Source organism: Besnoitia besnoiti, chromosome I, assembly GCF_002563875.1.
Source record: "Besnoitia besnoiti strain Bb-Ger1 chromosome I, whole genome shotgun sequence".
NCBI classification, from domain to species: Eukaryota; Apicomplexa; class Conoidasida; order Eucoccidiorida; family Sarcocystidae; genus Besnoitia; species Besnoitia besnoiti.
In genome coordinates this window covers 3,113,956-3,130,843 of record NC_042356.1, presented here as the reverse complement: position 1 = coordinate 3,130,843, position 16,888 = coordinate 3,113,956, and the positions used below count along the sequence as shown (strand labels likewise).

At 57.9% G+C, this 16,888-nt stretch overlaps 3 protein-coding genes across 3 annotated transcripts; 1 reads left to right on the top strand and 2 right to left on the bottom strand.

Annotated features, from left to right (window-relative positions):
- Positions 1-2,152: 2,152 nt before the first annotated feature.
- BESB_004670 (transporter, major facilitator family protein) lies at positions 2,153-6,335 on the bottom strand (the record flags this gene model as incomplete). The annotated part of the gene is made up of 4 exons (XM_029359222.1): positions 2,153-2,806; positions 3,274-3,669; positions 4,308-4,595; positions 5,340-6,335. 4 exons carry the CDS (start codon positions 6,333-6,335, stop codon positions 2,153-2,155), a joined length of 2,334 nt encoding a protein of 777 aa, XP_029222135.1.
- An 886-nt stretch (positions 6,336-7,221) lies between these two features.
- Positions 7,222-12,612, top strand: BESB_004660 (methionine aminopeptidase; the record flags this gene model as incomplete). Its single annotated transcript, XM_029359221.1, has 8 exons — positions 7,222-7,364; positions 8,378-8,983; positions 9,427-9,604; positions 10,369-10,583; positions 10,954-11,113; positions 11,660-11,724; positions 11,920-12,010; positions 12,379-12,612. The coding sequence occupies 8 exons, from the start codon at positions 7,222-7,224 to the stop codon at positions 12,610-12,612; spliced, it is 1,692 nt and encodes a 563-aa protein (XP_029222134.1).
- Positions 12,613-14,127: 1,515 nt separating this feature from the next.
- On the bottom strand, positions 14,128-16,045 carry BESB_004650 (uncharacterized protein; the record flags this gene model as incomplete). The annotated part of the gene is made up of 3 exons (XM_029359220.1): positions 14,128-14,485; positions 14,865-15,145; positions 16,022-16,045. 3 exons carry the CDS (start codon positions 16,043-16,045, stop codon positions 14,128-14,130), a joined length of 663 nt encoding a protein of 220 aa, XP_029222133.1.
- Between the last annotated feature and the right edge of the window lie 843 nt (positions 16,046-16,888).

Below are 16,888 nucleotides of genomic sequence, written 5' to 3'. Positions count from 1 at the left end.
AGGAACAACGGCGAAAAAAGAGAGCTTGAGAACGACGCACGGAGGCAGCGCGTTCACGCGGCCGCAGCACGGCGTTTACTCCTTGCCACGCTTGGTAAGAAGAAAATCTTTCTGCAGGGATACGTCCTTCTCGCGAGATAGATAGACCCCGGCCTCGCGCGCTCCGCGGATGAATTGCGTCACGTGGCTGCCTTGAGCGGCCGCGTGGCGGGAGGAGCCGCTGTGCACGGAATCCTGGAGCCGAGTGAGCCGAGAAGGGCGTTGAATCCAGAGTTCTGTGTTTGAAAGAAGAAAAAAGGACACTGAAGCGCGGCGCGAACGCAAGAGAGCGAGAGGCAGCTGCCAGCGCGTTCAGGGACGACGGCGACTCGAGCATGCAAGCGGCGAGTGTCCGCGGAGCTGCTTCAGGGCCAAAGACAAGGTAAGGCGAAAGACTGCCTGCGCCATCCGCGCCGCCAAAAAAAACTGTGCTACCGCTCTCAGGTGTACGTACATTGTAATGCAAAGGCAGAGAAGAGTATCTCTTCTTCGCGCTCCTGAGCTGTCGGGACCCAAGAGAGAATGTCCGGCTCATCGCGCTGCAGACAGGCGAGAGAAGCAGGCCCTCGACTGCAGGCCTCAGCACCCGCGCAACTCGGCGTCGCGCGCCTTTTCCCTGTTGCGCACGGCAGCCTCACTTCTGTCTCCTCGTGCTGTCGGAGAACGAAGTGTGTCTTTTTTTTTTAGAAATTCCCAAATCGCGGGACAGCTAGCGCTTGCAGAAGTCCTCGTGCGCGAAGTAATCCAGAGAACGCGTGATTATGGGGCACCGCGGGTATCTCCGTCAGGCAGCGGTTTGAGTCGCCGTTACCACGAGAGCGCAAAAGGCATACAAAGACACCTGAAAGAGTTTGAGAAGAAAACCAGAAGCGTTCTAGCGCGCTGAGAAGAAGAAAAAGCGGTTGCAGTATCTCCATCGATTTCCTAAAGGCCTCCATCGGATCGATACGCGGGCCTGAGCTCGCGGCGTGGGCGGCGTCTCTCGCTTGCCAACACATGCAGGGCGACGGCTGCTGCACTTCAGGACGATACAGAAAAAAGAAGAGAACGTCCTCTGAATAGGCAGTCGGCGTTCCTCTCTAGAGAAAATTCCGGACGTATCACTACTTACTCTCATATATATAAATATAGATAGATAGAGAGGCATATATATATATATATATATATATATATATACGGGAGAGACACACACGCATGCGTACATATGAACATATATACATATATGAGGGCAGAGTAGAAAACTATAAAAGAGTACCCGGCGGTGTGACGGCGGCCACGTTGCCGCAACATCGGCCGTCGTCATGGTAGCGTTCCAGGGGCCAATGCAGCGAGTTTCGCAACTACGCAGAAGAGGGATTTCCGGGTCTCTCAATTTTTGCAGCGTTGCTTTATGTGCTCCCAGTGCTCTGTGCTTCAGCGTGGGCTTCGTTTTCTCTTCGGCGCGCTGGTTTTCTGCACGCTACGGACGTATGTCTGGAGTCTCGAAAAAGGTCACCGGCGTGCAGGCCAGGACCGGAAAAGCTGACTTTTCTCAACTCCACGTCTTAGCGGTTTCGTTGCGCTCCTGCGGACTGAGAGGTTGTCTGCTAGTCCTCATCAAGTATGTCTCGCTGACGGGGGAAGGGGGCGGGGGGGGCAGGAGGGGGGAGCGACCCCGTCCTGCGGGTGCGCGGTTCGCGGCTTGTGCGCGGACGAAAGAGCGAAAAGCTGAATCGTGCGGTCTCGCCGGCTGCACTCAAAGCCTGCTGTGAGGTATCGGCGCATGCGTAAGCCCACATACCTATATATATATATGCACACATATATATACAAATATACGTATTTATTTAGACAAGCCTGTTGGCGCACACCTGGGCCACACGTGTGACAGTCAGGTGTTTTCGCGAGGCGTCGCAAGTGACGGAAGCGACCTCGCAACTCGGTTTATCCCTAAAGAGCAAGCGTTAACAGTGCCGAGCGGCGTATGCACGCAAGGCAGGAAAAGGCGCGCCTCCGTGCCTCGTCCGCCCTCTCCTCGAGAGGGCGATGAGGGCCTCGTCTTCTCTCTGAATAGCTTGTGCGCGAAGTAAGCGAGGCGGGAACGGGGGCGATCGAGTGCATGCGTTCAACTTCTTCAGCGGTGCGCGTCGTCGCGATCTTCGTATCGGTTCTTCAACGACGTCTGGCCTTTCTCTTCTTCGTCGAATTCGCTCAGGTCGTCCTCCGCGTCCTGCGTCGCCACAACCGCGTAGCCCGCCTTCGCATGCGCACGCGCGCCGCGCGGCTCCACCCCGCTGAGCCCTGAGACGCCGTCTGCGCTCTTCGGCGCGCAGTCTGCGGCAGCTGCGAGTTCGAGGTCGCTGGCGGCCTCTCCGTGTCCCTCCGCCGTCGGCGCCTCCGCCGCGTCGCTCTCGGCCGCGCGGGCATCCTCGCGCGCCTTCTCCTCCTGCGAGCGCCGGTTGGCCGCCACGCGGTCTACGGTGTACGTCCAGTGCAGCAGGAAGTAGACGAAAACGGACGCGAGCCAGGGACCGACAGTGGTGCACAGCAGCGCCTTGCCGAGCGCCTCGGCGTTCGCCATGTCCTCCGCGGACTGAAAGAGGCCCTCGGCGCCTGCAGCCGCAGCCGCCGAACCCTCCGCCCCCGGAGCGGCCGTCGAAGAAGAGGAGGACGCAGCCGATGGGCGGTGCCGAGTCAGCGGCTTCGAGTAGCCAAAGACCTGCTGGGCAAGCATCCCGACGACCGGGGCACCCAAGAGCGCAGAGCCGACGCCTTCCATAGTCGAGAACTGCAGCGCGCACACGCGAAAGAAAAAGCAAACATGATTACCTTGATACTGAAATCCAGCACTTGTAGCGGTCTTGAAATGCACAGGCCTCTCAAAACAGGAGGAGACGCGCCATGCTCACACGCAAGGCAACAAGACACACGCCGGGCGACACACGCGAGAGACAGATCTGCAGAGACGCCATCCGCTGCGAAGGAGACAGTCCGCACGAAAGGCAGCACACTCCCACGAGCGCGGCAGGCCGCGACCAATTTCTTTGGCTAGAGATCAGATCCCAACACCGCGGTTGTCGCACATCCATGCCTCCAGCGCGCTTCAAACGCATCTTTTGCGCGCCTCGTGTCGTGTCTACCGTTCTCTTTTACCCGCTCGGCTTCTGCGCGCGGCCGCCGCTTCGCTCCTGCGCCGCAGGATCCGGTCTCGGGAATTTTTCCGGAACTTTTGAAGTTCCTTTATTCTTTTCTTACGAGGCTAAAGACGGTTGCGCGGTGCTTGGGGAGGACGATCTCAGTTAGAATCGGCCGGTTGACGCCCACGCCAGGCCATCCCGCCATGAGCCCGACGAGGACGGAGAGGAGGAAAAAAACGGGGAAGCTGCCGCTGCGCTTGGGCACGCAGGAGAGAATGAGGAACATCAGCAGCGCGCGAACGAGGATGGCCGTCTGCGCCAGTACCGGACGGCCTTTATTCGGGTAGCGGCGGTGCACAGCGTCGCCGAATCGCCCGACGAAGGGCGCGACAAACATCGCCGCCAGCCAGCTCGCCGAGACTGTCAGCGACGCCTGCCAGTCTGCGAGGCCGCAGTACTGAAAAAACATCACGATGAAGTTCAGCGCTGTCCGCGGCATCCCGTTAATCACCCCCTGCACACGCCAGAGACACAGACGGAAAACAGGGAGAAAAAGCACAATCCAGAGAACGCTGACAGACACTCCGCGCGACAGAAAACAGAAAGACGAAGAAAGATACAAAGGGCGAGCAGGAGAGACGCGAAAAAGAGGCTGAAGGCGCGGAGATCCTCCGCAGTCAGCAAACAAAGGACAGCCACGCATACTAGCAAACCAAAAAAAAGTCCATCTAAATGAACGGCATCGCACAGGTGCGCACCAATATGAGTATAAATGAATACCTACACAGAAAAATATACGCAGTATACATATATATTTATGAATATGGATTATCTCTATACATGTATACGTAGATATGCATAGTCGCGGGCAGGAATATATAGGTACGTGGCGAGCTGAACAGAGTTTGGAAATCGTAAATCACCCACACGCATATAATAAACGCGTACACAGCCGCCTGTATACACACATATGAACACAAAAATCTAAAGGCCAGAGTGTGGATCGTCGTCCAGCAAGGGTTTAGGTGCCGCGCAGCCCCCAAAGGCGCCTAGAGGCCAAAACGCATGCGAAGGCGACTCCGGGGGAAGACGCAAAGCCTCCTCTACGCAGAGGCGCGCGCGTCGCTTTCTGTGTGTGTGAGCTGAGCTGACCAGGAGCAGCATGACTCCGAAGCTTCGCGTGCGGAAGACGTATCCGAGGCTGCACACGACGGCGGCCTGCGTGCGCAGCTTGACCTGCCAGCTCTCGCCTTCCCCGTCTCCGCAGACGCCCGCGAGGGGCGACGCGCCCGACGTGCCGGACGCGGCCGGCGCTGCTGGCGAGACCGGCGCAGACCGTAGAGATCTGCGAGTCAACGCTGACGAGGGCAGCATCCACGCCAGCGCCACGCCGAAGGCGACGGAGAGGAACCCCACGAACGCGAACGCGAAGCGCCAGCCCTGCACACGCAGCCAAGAGAGAAGAGAAAGCGGAGGCAAACGTGCTAAGCGAGGAATGACACAGACCGAAGAAAGAAAGACAGATGCAATCCGCGACACAAGACGGAGAAAAAGTAAGAAACCCCCGAGAGAGAAAAAAGGGAGAGAGGCGATGCTTTCAAAGAGAAGAGGCATAGAACCAGCAAATGTGCTGTGAGAGGAAGAATAGAGCAAGGAGAAGCTGCATTCAGAAACAGCAGCCGTAAGCCCCGGTGCAGACACACACGCGCCAGCAGGCTGGCTCGAGCCGGGCGCGGCAGGGTGTCGCGGAGAGGTTTCAGACTGAGGAAGAAACAGAGTTGGATCTGACACAGCGCATCGCAGCGGGGAACTGCGAGCGAGCTCGCGAAATCAATGACTCGACGCAAGCATACACATTTATATAGATGTACTTACAGCAAGGAAACACGACAGACGCGCGCCGGTGAGGCGCAGCGCAGCCTCGACGCGCCGAGAAGGCGGCGATGGCTCTGGGTCACCCCCGCGGCAAAGCGGTGCTGAGCAAAGCGACTAGAACGCAAGATCGGGCTGTCTGTGAACCTCGAGAGCTGCTCCGAGGCTCTTTCTGCTCTGGAGGGGACGGCTATTCCGCGCGTAGCGCCGCCTCGTCGCGGGCATCCCGCTCCTACCCCATTCCCCCCCGACCCCCCCCCCTCGTCCGCTGTTCAGACGCCTGCGCGAACTCTCCCTCCTTGCTTGACTCACCGCGACGCCGGCAAAGACGACAGCAGAGAGGCCAGTTGTGAGCATGAGGGATACCATGCGCCCTGTGCTTTGAAAGAAGCTCATGCTCCCGAACGCGGTTCCGCGCTTCTCGCAATCGACGGCCTCGCCGAGGATCTTCTGCGAGAGTGGACCCATGACAGCCATCAACCAGCCGCTGCAAAACATGAGCGGCATCAGCTGCCCCTCGCGCGCGAGCAGCGAGAGTAGGACTGTACATACGCCCCAGCCGACGCAGGAGAACCGCAGCACCAGCGCCTCGCCTTCTCGACTTCGGCGCGCCTTCTCCGCCGCGGAAGCCCCAGGCGACGACGTGCTCATCGCGTCGACTGAGAGACCCCAAAGCGGACACGCGAAGGCGTGCGCGAGGCGGGACAGCGAAGAGGCAGCGCCCAGCACCGTCGGCGAGAAGTTCAGCTGCGCCTCCAGAGCCTTGTAGGCCGCCGGCAGCAGCTGGTCAGTCGCCCCGTGCAAAAACGCGTAGAGAAACGTGCACAGCACGAACCGCGCGGCGGCTGGCGAGCTCGCAACTGGCGGCACCACCGCACGCGCGACCGCGCGCGCGGTGTACGTACACTTGGAGGGCAGCAGGCGCGCGCACCGCGACGCGGCGGCCGCGGAGGCCGTCGCCGGCAGCGGCGCGAGGGTGATCAGGTCGTCCGCATCGAGGTCATCCTCTTCGTCGAAGAGCGAGACGTGCGTCTCACGCCCCGCGCGCGACCCAAACGCAGACGGGAGGAAACTGGAGGGGCCCGCGAGGAGACGCGGCGGAGGCGCTGCTGCGTGCGCACCTGCAGCCCCAGCTGGAGTCGCGGAGAAAGAGGGCGAAGGCAGGCGCGTGACATCGATCGGTGGCAGCTCAATCAGCGGGTCGTATCCGCTCCGCTTGCCCGAGGACAGACGCGAGAAGCCGAGCACGGAGGAGGGCGGAGAAGAGGATCGCGTCGAGGGCGGCTGCGACGCGAACGAGGGCGACATGATGGACTGCCGCTCGCGGAATAAGCGCTGGAGAAGACGCGAGAAAAAAGAACGTTGCTCGCGCGGCGGCTTCCTCGTCGGGCCGAGGAGATCGACGCGACACAGAGACCAACAAGCGAAAACAAGACGAGCAACGGAGACGCACGCAAGCCGGAGAGACGACGAGCGAGGAGCGGGCAGCACGTGGCGATGCGAAGGATTGAACGACAACAGGCGACTCGTCTCGGCTCAGGAAAGACCTGCGGCATGTGAGCGTGAGATTCGCAACAAGGGAGCAACGCCACCGAAACAGCAGGCGACTATCGAGAAGCAACGCAGCGACCCGACGGGAGACCGCCTCTACGCATCTCTGGGCACGGAACCGAGGCAGGGACAAGAAGAAATCAGAATCCACGGCCCGCGTCACAGTGTACTTCCACCTCGGGCATTTGATCGCGCGCCCTCTGCTGCGCACGCGGAGCCAGTCGAGACCCCGAAAACGCGAAAAACGTGAAATCGCCTTCCGCACATGCTGCAAAAGAAAAGCCTCACGAGGCGCGTCGACCCAACGCGCGACCCTCAAGCCTGCAGGAGGGTCAGAGTTTGCGGCTCATGCAGCGCTCAGGGATGCCGATGAAAAAGTGACAGAAAGGGACGACACAAAAGAGCGCTGTGGCGTGCGAAAAAGACGCAGACAAGTAGGTGGGGAGGCATGGATAAAGGCGGCCAGCAGAAAGAGAAAGATATCGACGCGGGCGCGCAACCAATCACCATACGGAGGAAAACCGGGCTTTGAAGACGACGAGATGACCCGCCACACAACTGAGAAGCACTCTCGACGGCGGAACGCCGCAGCGGAGAGAGAAAACTGGGAGAGCAGAACGTTCAGCCTCGGGCCTTGTCAGCCATGGATGTCACCTCCTCTCTTTCTTCGCTCAGTGCGAGCGGAGAGGACGGGAGAGAAGAGGAAGCAGAGGAGGACGGAGAAAGCGAAGGTGAAGAAGAGGAAGAAAAGGACTTTTGCTGGGGCGATGATGGAAAGGAGACAACGTAGGGGCCGCCGGAAAGAGAGAGGCAATTGTCGCGGTCTGAGAAAAGGAGGAAAACAGTGAACCGGCGTCGCGAGAACTCGGGCTGGAGGGGCATGGACGGCCGGCGTGAGGCTGGCGACGAACAGAGGGAGCAGAGAGGTACCGAGGAAGAAGAAAAGGGAGATGGGAATCCAAAAGAGGAGAAGCGGCTCTCTCCCTCTCTCGGCAAGAAGGGAAGGACTTCTTCTACTCGAGTATGCGCTTCGCGGGTCTCCTGCCGCGAGCAGCAGTCCCTTCAACACACAAGCGAGTCTCCTCAGCGTGCGGCAAGAGAAGGGGAAGGGTCGCGATGAACAGCCATTTTCTCGCCTCCATCCCTTTACATTCTTGGTTCCGTTCGTACTCCTCTCCCTCTTCTGCTTCCTCGTTCTCCGCCTCTATTCGTGCTGTGCTCTATGGGACACCCATCGACTTTACACCCGTGGAGCCGCGGAAAGAAACGCTGCCTTTCGTCTTTTCGCGCTGGAGCCTCGTCGGCCTGCGCTTCGCTTCTTCTCTTTCTTTTCGCACAGAGAAAAAGTTTGCCTTCTCAAAGTTCCCTGCAGCTTCTAACCGCAGCTGTAAAAAGCTGGAACCTCGCAGTCCTTCAGAGTCCCTGCGCGCGCGTCTCCGACCGCGAAAAAGGCCCGCGCCCGACAGCGCGAGAAAATCGAAACGTCTGCATGCAGCGACAGAAGCATCGCCCGCCCTAGCGTTCGTCGCTCTCCCTGAATCTGCGTCCTCGCGCGTTCTTTTCCTTAGAAAATTATTTCTCACCTCCGCGTTTATCTCTACTCTGTGGCCTCTGTGGTCGGCGCTGCTCGCCTCAGCCCCCTCTGCGGACGCCGCGTGTTTCGCTGGGTGCGCTTGCGCATGTGTACAACCGAAGGACGACGAGGAGAGAGGGGACAGCAGGTTTTTTTCGGTTTTTTCTCTGACTTGGACTTGCTGCGCTGAAACTTTGTTTTGGCGCGGTCGCTTTGCCCCAGGCAGCGGACAAGATTCGGCGCCTTCAGCGAAAGGGCCTCCGGTGTGCAATGAGTTCCTCGAAGAGGGGACTGTCTCCTCCGCAGCTCTTGCCTGCCTGATCTCTCGTCCGTCCCTCTTTCTCCTGCCTTCCGTCAAACTCTCTCTCTCTGTCTCCATCCGTCTCTCTCGCGTTGTTTTATTTCTCTCTCTGGCTCTCGGCTGGGTCTCGTTTCACTGCGCCGTCGCCGGTGCCCCCGCATCTTCCGCTTTCCCGCCTCTCTCGTGTTCTTCTCCTCCTCACCTTTTCTCTTCTGCTTCTCTCGCGGTCGCCGTCTACTGTCCCGACGCGATGGAGACCACTTCCTCCTCCGCTGCGGAGGACTCCGCGCAGGTGAAGTGCGAGGGATGCGGCAAGCTCGTAAAGCCTGAGCTGGCGTGCCCGACTTGCGTCAAGCTAGGCATTAAGGGCAGCTACTTCTGCAGTCAAGCCTGCTTCAGAGCCAGTTGGAAGCGGCACAAAGACGTCCACGAGGTTTTCCGCATGCTCCAGAAGCATCAGGGAGAGACCTGCGCCGTTGCCAACTACGACCCCCACAATCGTGCCGCATGGCGAAACAACGCCCACCTCAGGTTAGAAAAAAAAAGTCTCAGAAAATCGCGTGAGCTCCCTGACGCCGTCAGGCCTCAGAGCGTTGGTTCTGAGGTGCGTCCAGCCATTTCTGTGGCAGTTCCTGCGTCCATGTACACTTTAAATATGTGTCTACATGTCTCTACGCCATAAGCTGAGTATATATCGGGGTCTCGGTGTACGCGCGCAGGTGTGCCTATTCACGTTTTGCTCAGTTCCCTCGGATCGCTTCTTGATCGCAGCTGCACGCCTGCGTTTAGAGTACTCACTAGGAAGGTACAGATCTTTGCGTCTCTGCGTTGGTTTTTCTCGTCTCTCTCGACTTCTGCCTGTCTCCTTTTTCTTCGTCGTTGCGGCGTCCGCGTCTGCGCTAGCCGTCCATGATGGGGCTTAATGGCTGACCCGGTCCCTTGCGTGTGCGTTGCGCTCTTATCTCTTTTTTTAGCAACTTCCTCTCTTTTTCCTTCACCGGTCCGCTGCGTCCCTGGCCGATTCGCGAGCGCATGCGCACGGTGCCTGCGCACATTCCACAGCCAGACTACGCGCTGACTGGCGTGCCGCAGTCTGAGCTCGACAGCAAGCGGAAAAGCAACGTCCACGTCCACTCGCCCGAGGAACTCCAAGTAATAGAAACGGAAACATGGGAGCAATTGTTGACTGCAGTGTGGAACGCAGCGAGGGAGAGAGCAGAGGCAAACGTAGAACGCGAGACAAGTGTAGAGAGAGAGAGAAAGGCAGCACGAGAAACATGTAGAGAGCGCGGCCGCAGAAAGGACAACTCACAGCCGCGGGAGAGGTTGCATGGGAAACAAACACGAGTGGGCGAAGGCCTTCGTTGCCACCGCGGTGGGGGGGAGATCGTGAGCGCGGAGCGCCTCCACGCGCGCTGGATGCGACCTGGATTCGGTGAGGTGGATGTCCCTCGTCGTTATTTTTCTCGGCTTTTTCTGCGTCTGCATGCTTCGTCTGACGCATCTTGACTGGCGGGCTGCGTCGCGTCGCTTTGAATCTGCATCGTTCCGCAGCGCCTGGAGCTTCGTCTCCCGCGAGTTTACGGCATTGTCGCCTCTCGCGCGAGACGCTCAGCCGCGGTGCGTGTGTGTCTCCGTTGCGAGCTGTAGATGTGAGATATGACATGCGATCCTCTTTCCCTACGTCGACGTTCACACTGGCGTCGGGCTCCACCTGCCTCTGCGAGTCTGCGTGTGTGCATTTGAACCGTGGCTCTGTGTGAAGCTCTGCGATTATTTATCTCTTCAGTCTCTCTCTCTTTTCTCTCTCTCGCTCTTTTCTCACTCCCGCTCTTTTCTCACTCCCGCTCTTTTCTCACTCCCGCTCTTTTTTCACTCCCTCTTTTCTCACTCTGCCTTCTCTCTTCTCTCTTCAGAGGCTGCGCGAAGCCTGTCTGCTGGGGCGTCGCGCACTGGATTTAGCGCACAGCCTCGTCAAGCCCGGAGTCACGACGGAGGAGATTGACGCCAAAGTGCATGCGTTCATCGTGGAGAACGGCGGCTACCCTTCGCCGCTGAACTACCAGCAGTTCCCCAAGTCCTGCTGCACCTCTGTCAACGAAGTCATCTGCCACGGAATTCCTGATCTCAGGTACAATCTGCGAGCCTCCGAAGCGCGCGAGGTGGACGCGAGGGCGTCCGGGCTTCGCTGGCTCATTCTCCTCTCACCGCTGCGTCTGTATCCATAAATATATGTATGCATATATATATGTGTAATGTATGTGTGTGTATGTAGCTATATCTGCATATTTATGTGTATCTATATTTGTATGTATAAGTGTATGTATCTATATGCACGCGTGCAGGGGTGCGTATGTTTTCGCTTCTGGGCTTCGTGTGGGTATGTTTCCGTTCGACTGCCTCGGCCTTGCCGCAACGGTGGATCGGCTCGTGCGTGTCTGTGGGGCTGTGTGAGTCGTTGAGAGTCTCTACTCCTGCATTTGCTCGTGCGTCGCCTGCAGGCCCCTGGAAGAAGGGGACATCGTCAACGTGGACGTCACCGTGTTCTATAAAGGCATGCATGGCGACTTGAACGAAACATACTTTGTAGGCGAAGTCGACGCCGACAGCAAGCGGCTCGTTGAGGGCGCCTACGAGTGCCTCATGGCGGCCGTCAAACAGGTGAGCTCGCACACACCCGGCGCCGCGAGGGCGAGAAAGAGACGCAAAAACCGGGACACAGAAAAGATATGGAGGACTATACCTGCATGTGTGTGTATAAATACATTTATCTGCACATATATATGCATATATATTTATGTAAATACATGTGGACGACGCGTGGATTGCGCCGCCTGAGAAGAGCGAGTGTTTTCTTGACTCCCTTCTCGTCCGTGTGCATAGCGGCGTCGGTAGGGCCTATCTGGGTTTTTTATCGGGTCTAGGGTTTAGGGTTTCGCTCGCCGAATCGCGTGCGAGGATAGTCTCCCTACAGGTCGCGTAGCCTTTTCCTGGGCTCGAGAGGTGGCGCCTTGAGCAAAACGGCTCTGCGCCTTCGCAAGATCTGAAGATGACGAGACTGCCTAGAGACAGGGTCGCCGCGCCGCAGCCGCACCTGAGGCGTTGCCGCGCCGCACCCCGCCACTCTCTCTCTCTGCTCGCCTTTGCAGGGCTTCGCTCTCTTAGTTGCCTCGCTTGAGTGTCTTCTCTTTGTTTTTCTGTGTCCAGTGTCGCCCCGGCATGATGTACCGCGAAATCGGGCGGATTGTCTCCGACGTCGCGGACAAGCACAAGTAAGCCTAGACAGAAACGAGAGGAAAGTGCATTCCAAAGGACTTGATGCTGGTCTCAATGAGAAGTAGCAAAAGGCGTCTACGGCTGAGGCCGCAGGCGCGTCTGCAGAAGAAGCGCCGCTCGCAGGAGCGCCGTGTGCGCTTTCGGCTCCGGGATTGACAGGGTTCGTCGCTTTCGCTTCTTTTTCGTCGCAGCCTCTCCGTCGTCAAGTCCTACTGCGGCCACGGCATCGGCGAGCTGTTTCACACGACTCCCAACATCCCGCACTACCGAAAGAACAAGGCAGTAAGTGGCGGGCGCGCGTGTCGCCTCTGCAGCCTGCGAGTCTCTTCTTGAACGGCCGAACACGCCAAGACCGGCGGCGCCACAGCGACATTCTCCTGGTGCACACCGTAGAACGCGCTTTATATTTTTGACAAATGCAAGCGTACGTTCATGCGCATATGCATATAAATATATATATGTACATTCATATATATATGTGTATTTAGTTTTACGTGCGCACTTTTATGTACGCGTGGGTGCATGTCTTTGTGCATGCATGTCTTTGTGCATGCATGTCGTCATGCATACATATGTACACAGAAGGTAGAGGCTGGGGAAGCTGAGTCTACGTGCTTGCATGTGCGTTTGAGCTGTTTGCGTTTTTCCAGATCGGTGTGATGAAGCCTGGTCACGTGTTCACGATTGAGCCGATGATCAACCTGGGGAAGTCGGGCGACGTGCTGTGGCCCGATAACTGGACTGCATGCACAATCGACGGCAAACGCTCTGCGCAGTTTGAGCACACGCTTGTCGTCACGGAGGAGGGCGTTGAAGTCCTCACGAAGCGGCTGGAGAGCTCGCCGCCTCTCGAGTTCGACTCCGCGCCCTACGATCTCGCATGAGCCGTAAAAACCAAAACACACGCACCACAGAGCGCCCCTGCGCGTCCGGCTCGGTGAATTTACACTCGCATACCGCGTCTTCCATATAAATAAATATAGATATATATGTCTACATATATGTATATGGCTGTAAATACATATTTATATGCTTATATGTATATATCTGATATAATCATATATATGTATGTGGTGATGTGGGTCGTGCCTCGCGAGAGGTTCCTGTGGCTTCTGGTTTGTCGCTGAGTCGGCTGCGCGTCGCACACTTGCATCCGTATGTGTGTTTACGTTTTGTCTGAAGACGCATGCATGCATGTGGGCGCGCCTTGGCTTTCTCAGCGAGCCTTCGCGATCGTGCCTCGCCAGCCATGCGGGAGAATCGAACCCGGGGACGCTGAGACAAACTCCACTCGTCGCGGGTTCCACAGGCTCGCGACGGCGCACAGAGCGCTCTCTTTTTCTCTCTCGGATCGCGTGTTCATCTCGATGTCTCGTTTCTAATCTGGCTTCCAAAGTGACCTCCGCATTCGCTTGAGGAGGTGGCGTGCCCAATGCGTAGGCCCGCGAGGGTCGTAGAGGCAGCTTGCGAGGCCTCGTTTTTTGCCTCCAGCGGAGATCCCCCGCCTTCCTATCCGTCGCACAACGACATGCGTCATCAGTTTTTTACTTTATCGCTATCCACGAGCGCAGCCACCGAGGGCCTGCAGCCACAGAAACTGAGAATAGAGATGCCTCGCCGGGCGCAGCGCGAGGCCTTCACAGAGAGTCCTCTCTTCAGAGCGTCCGCTGCAGAGCTCGCTGTCCTTTGACTCTGACTTTCGCTCTCTGCGCATGCGTGCGAGAGGCATCGGCCGGCCGTGGTGTCGCAGAAGGCGCGAAGAAGCTGCTTTCAGCGTTCCCCTCTCTACAACACGAGCTAGTTATACAAACTATAAAACTATAAATAGATATGTAGCTTGTATTTGCAATTTAAACTGCACCGCGAATTTTCCTTCATTTCTGTGAATTTTTTGTTACTTTTCGCTGTACTGGGGAACCTCAGCTGCACTATTCATGCAGATTGCATTTTCTGAAGCTCGTAGTCCGGCAGACGGTGCGAACCCACGGCAATCGCCCCCAACAAAATGCGGCGAGAGAGAGCAACTAGCAGACACAAATACAAGACTTGACAAGTTGCAGCGTGCGCGTGGAGTTTCGGCTTGCGCGCGGGCGCCTGCAGTTTTAGTCTCAGCAAAATGGACGTGGTACAATCTCAACCAGTCGTCCTTTTCCGCCTCGCGCGAGGTGGCACACGTGCACACAACCGCCTCCATTCAGTGGAGACTGCGTGATCTCCAAGCACAAGAAACGACCGGTTCGTCTCCCGCTCTTCCAATACCCCTTTACTCTTCCTCTCTCTCCTTTCCTGTGGTCTCTCTATTCTTTGAATTCTCCGCGGCGCTCTGCCTGTTGTCTCTCTGCGTCCTTCACGGCCTCGCCTCGTTTCCTCTCCCTCTCTTTTCCTCTTCCCGGCCGCCTCTACGGGCTTCCCGTTCTAGAGAGCGGCGCGGCGGCCTCGCGCGCGCTCGGCGGCGCTTGTTCGCCGGTCTCCTGGCGCAGCTTTCGTTCCTCGAGCGTCACGTTGGTGTGTAGGGCCTCGATGAGCCGGCGGAGTTGCCCGTAGCGGAGCTTGCCGATGTCCGTCCAGAGGACGCGCCTGGCGGTTTCGCGAGTCTTCCGCATCTCCCAGTACCTCTCCTTCCGGCGCTTGAGCACTGCGAAGCTGCCCCCTTCACCGCGCGTCACGCGCTTCACCCGGCGGCGGTTTTCGCGGATGCGCCGAATGTGTCCCTGCGATATGCACATGCGGTTGTAGGTGCCGACGATCAAGTCCTTGCTGAGGAGAGAGAGAAAATTCGGAAATCGCAAAAAGTCCTGGAGCACATACACGGAATGGGTGCGAACCCGAGCGCGACGCATGCAAAAAAACAGTCTAGCGGAGAACGCAAACACGCGCCGCCGACAGGAGTGTCGACTCCGCTACTGGTGACGAGACGAGGCTTCGGCTTCTTAAGAGTATGCAAACGAACCATAGCCCAGTGACCTTACAAAGTTCACCTGACGCTCGCTGAGTGCGCTTTCGCTCTTATTCTGCTTCGTCTCCGCTGTGGGGGTACACGCGTCCTCCAGCGATATTCGCTTCCTTCCCAGCAAGGACGGCGCGCAGCATCTCTCACAGAGTCCCTCGCGCAGGCCTGCATGCTGCAGCGACTCACTTGTCTGGCGCAGTGTCGGGGTTGACGAAGATCGTGAACCCCCAGAGAGCCGTCTCGCGGGACGGGATCGCCGGTCGCCTCGGCTGCGCGCTTGGGGCCGGAGAGAAGACGCCTCCGGAAGGCGGCGAAGGGCGCCAAAAAGAAGGCAACGAAGCGCCGCCACAGAGACGAGACGCAGGCGAGCGCAGAGAAGAAAACGCCGCGCAGGGCAAGGCAGAAGACACGCGAGACGAAGACGAGAAGAGAGGGAGTGCGGAAGACAAAGAGGAAAGCGTCGAGAACTGATATCGCGAAGAGACGGCGGACGATGTGTTTAGAAAAGAGGCGTCTCGCGAGGAATACGCGCCGTCAAAACAACACCAGCCCGAAGCCGGCAGAGACGGAGACCGGGGAAGAAAGGCGTACTGGGGTGTACGTACACCTGAACAAGGCGGCGGCAACAGGGAAGAAGGAGCAGCACGGAGGCGCGACTCAGGGACCAAGGAAGGGACCGGAGGAGAAGAAAAGGTGGGCAGATGAGCTTCAGAGACGAACGGGCCCCCCCAAGTGCTGTCTGCATGGTTCGTCAACGAAGCGGAGACAGAGGAAAGACAGACGAAAGTCAACAGCAGGCAGCGGCACCCCAGAGAGACCTGCCTCGTGCCGGCTGGACGCGAGTGCAAAAGAGGAGGGTTGCCATGGTGCCGCGGCCGCCTGAGCGACTTAGACAGCGAAGCACAAGGAAGGCGAGGCGAGTCTGAACATCCTGGAGAGGCAAGGTGACCGCCTGCCGCGAAAGAGGCGCGCGAAAAAGGAGAGCGGGAGACGCGAAGAGCAAACGTGGACGAGGGCCCGACGGACGAAAAACGGGTCGCTGAGGCAGAGCGGTTTTCGTTCGAGAAAAGCCTTCTTCGACCGAAGACCCGCGTCTGCGGAGTCTCCGCATGCATAGCGAAGAAAAAGAGCTAGATAAATCTCCTCACATATGCATGGCGGGGGAAGGCCTTCTCACGGGCGGGGCTCAGTGCCGCCTTTCGTCTGAGTCGCGCGTTTTGTCTCGAGCTTCTGCGGAGGATTCCACGCCTCCTTGCCATGGAGGCGAAAGGGCAAGCGGAGGACCTGCCGAAAACGACGGAAGAAGGCCGAAGGCCACACGAGCACAAAAACGACCCGCTCACCGCGAACCGCGGGGCGACAGGCATGCGCCGGCGGCTGACAGCGAGAGGAAGAAAACGCGACAAGGGGATTAGCGAGAAGAGGGACTTGAGTGAAGACAAGCGAAGACGTTGGAAGAAGATGGACGACCCACGAAAAGGAAAAGAGGCGGGTCTTCGCTGTGGCTAAGAAACAGGAGGTCTATACAGGACAAGACAAAAGGCACTCCAGGAAGGGAGGAGGAAAGAAACAAAGACGAGGGCCTATGGCAAGGAGGCTGAATGTGAATCAAATCAACGCGCAGCGGAAGAATCGCATTGACGTGAAAGCAGAGGAAACAAGCGAGCGGAAAACGGTTCAAGGCTCTTGCCTTCGTTCGCCCACTTCTCTCGCACACTGCGGCACGATGTGCTGCGCGCTGAGAAAAGACAAAAACCTGAGAGAAGACCTCTGAATGGGCGCACGTGTCTCATAAATAAGGCATCTCGCGCATTCCCGGGTCGTCATCTGCATAACAGAAGAGGCAGAGGGCAACAAAAATAGAAATTCCGTGTTTTGTGGCCGACGTGCGGCAACTCGGGTGTACATACACCTTGGGTCCTGTCAGCGCATGCAAGTGTAGCGCGGGCGCTGCAGTCACCTAGTTCTTCTCTTCTTTTTCCCTCTGCGCACTTTTCCGAGGTGTTTTTTCTTCACGGACAGAGAGGACAAATTTCTGTAGAGCTGTCTCTTCGCGAGCGCTGTCGAGCGCTCAAATCGCGGAAACCCCCCCGTCTGTCTTCTGTCGCACCTCCCGGAGTCCTCCGCGGCCTTTTGTCTTGTGACGATCGAGCGGACAAGAAAGCGACGAAGAAAGTTAGAAAGAAATGCATTGAGGAAACCGAGAGGAG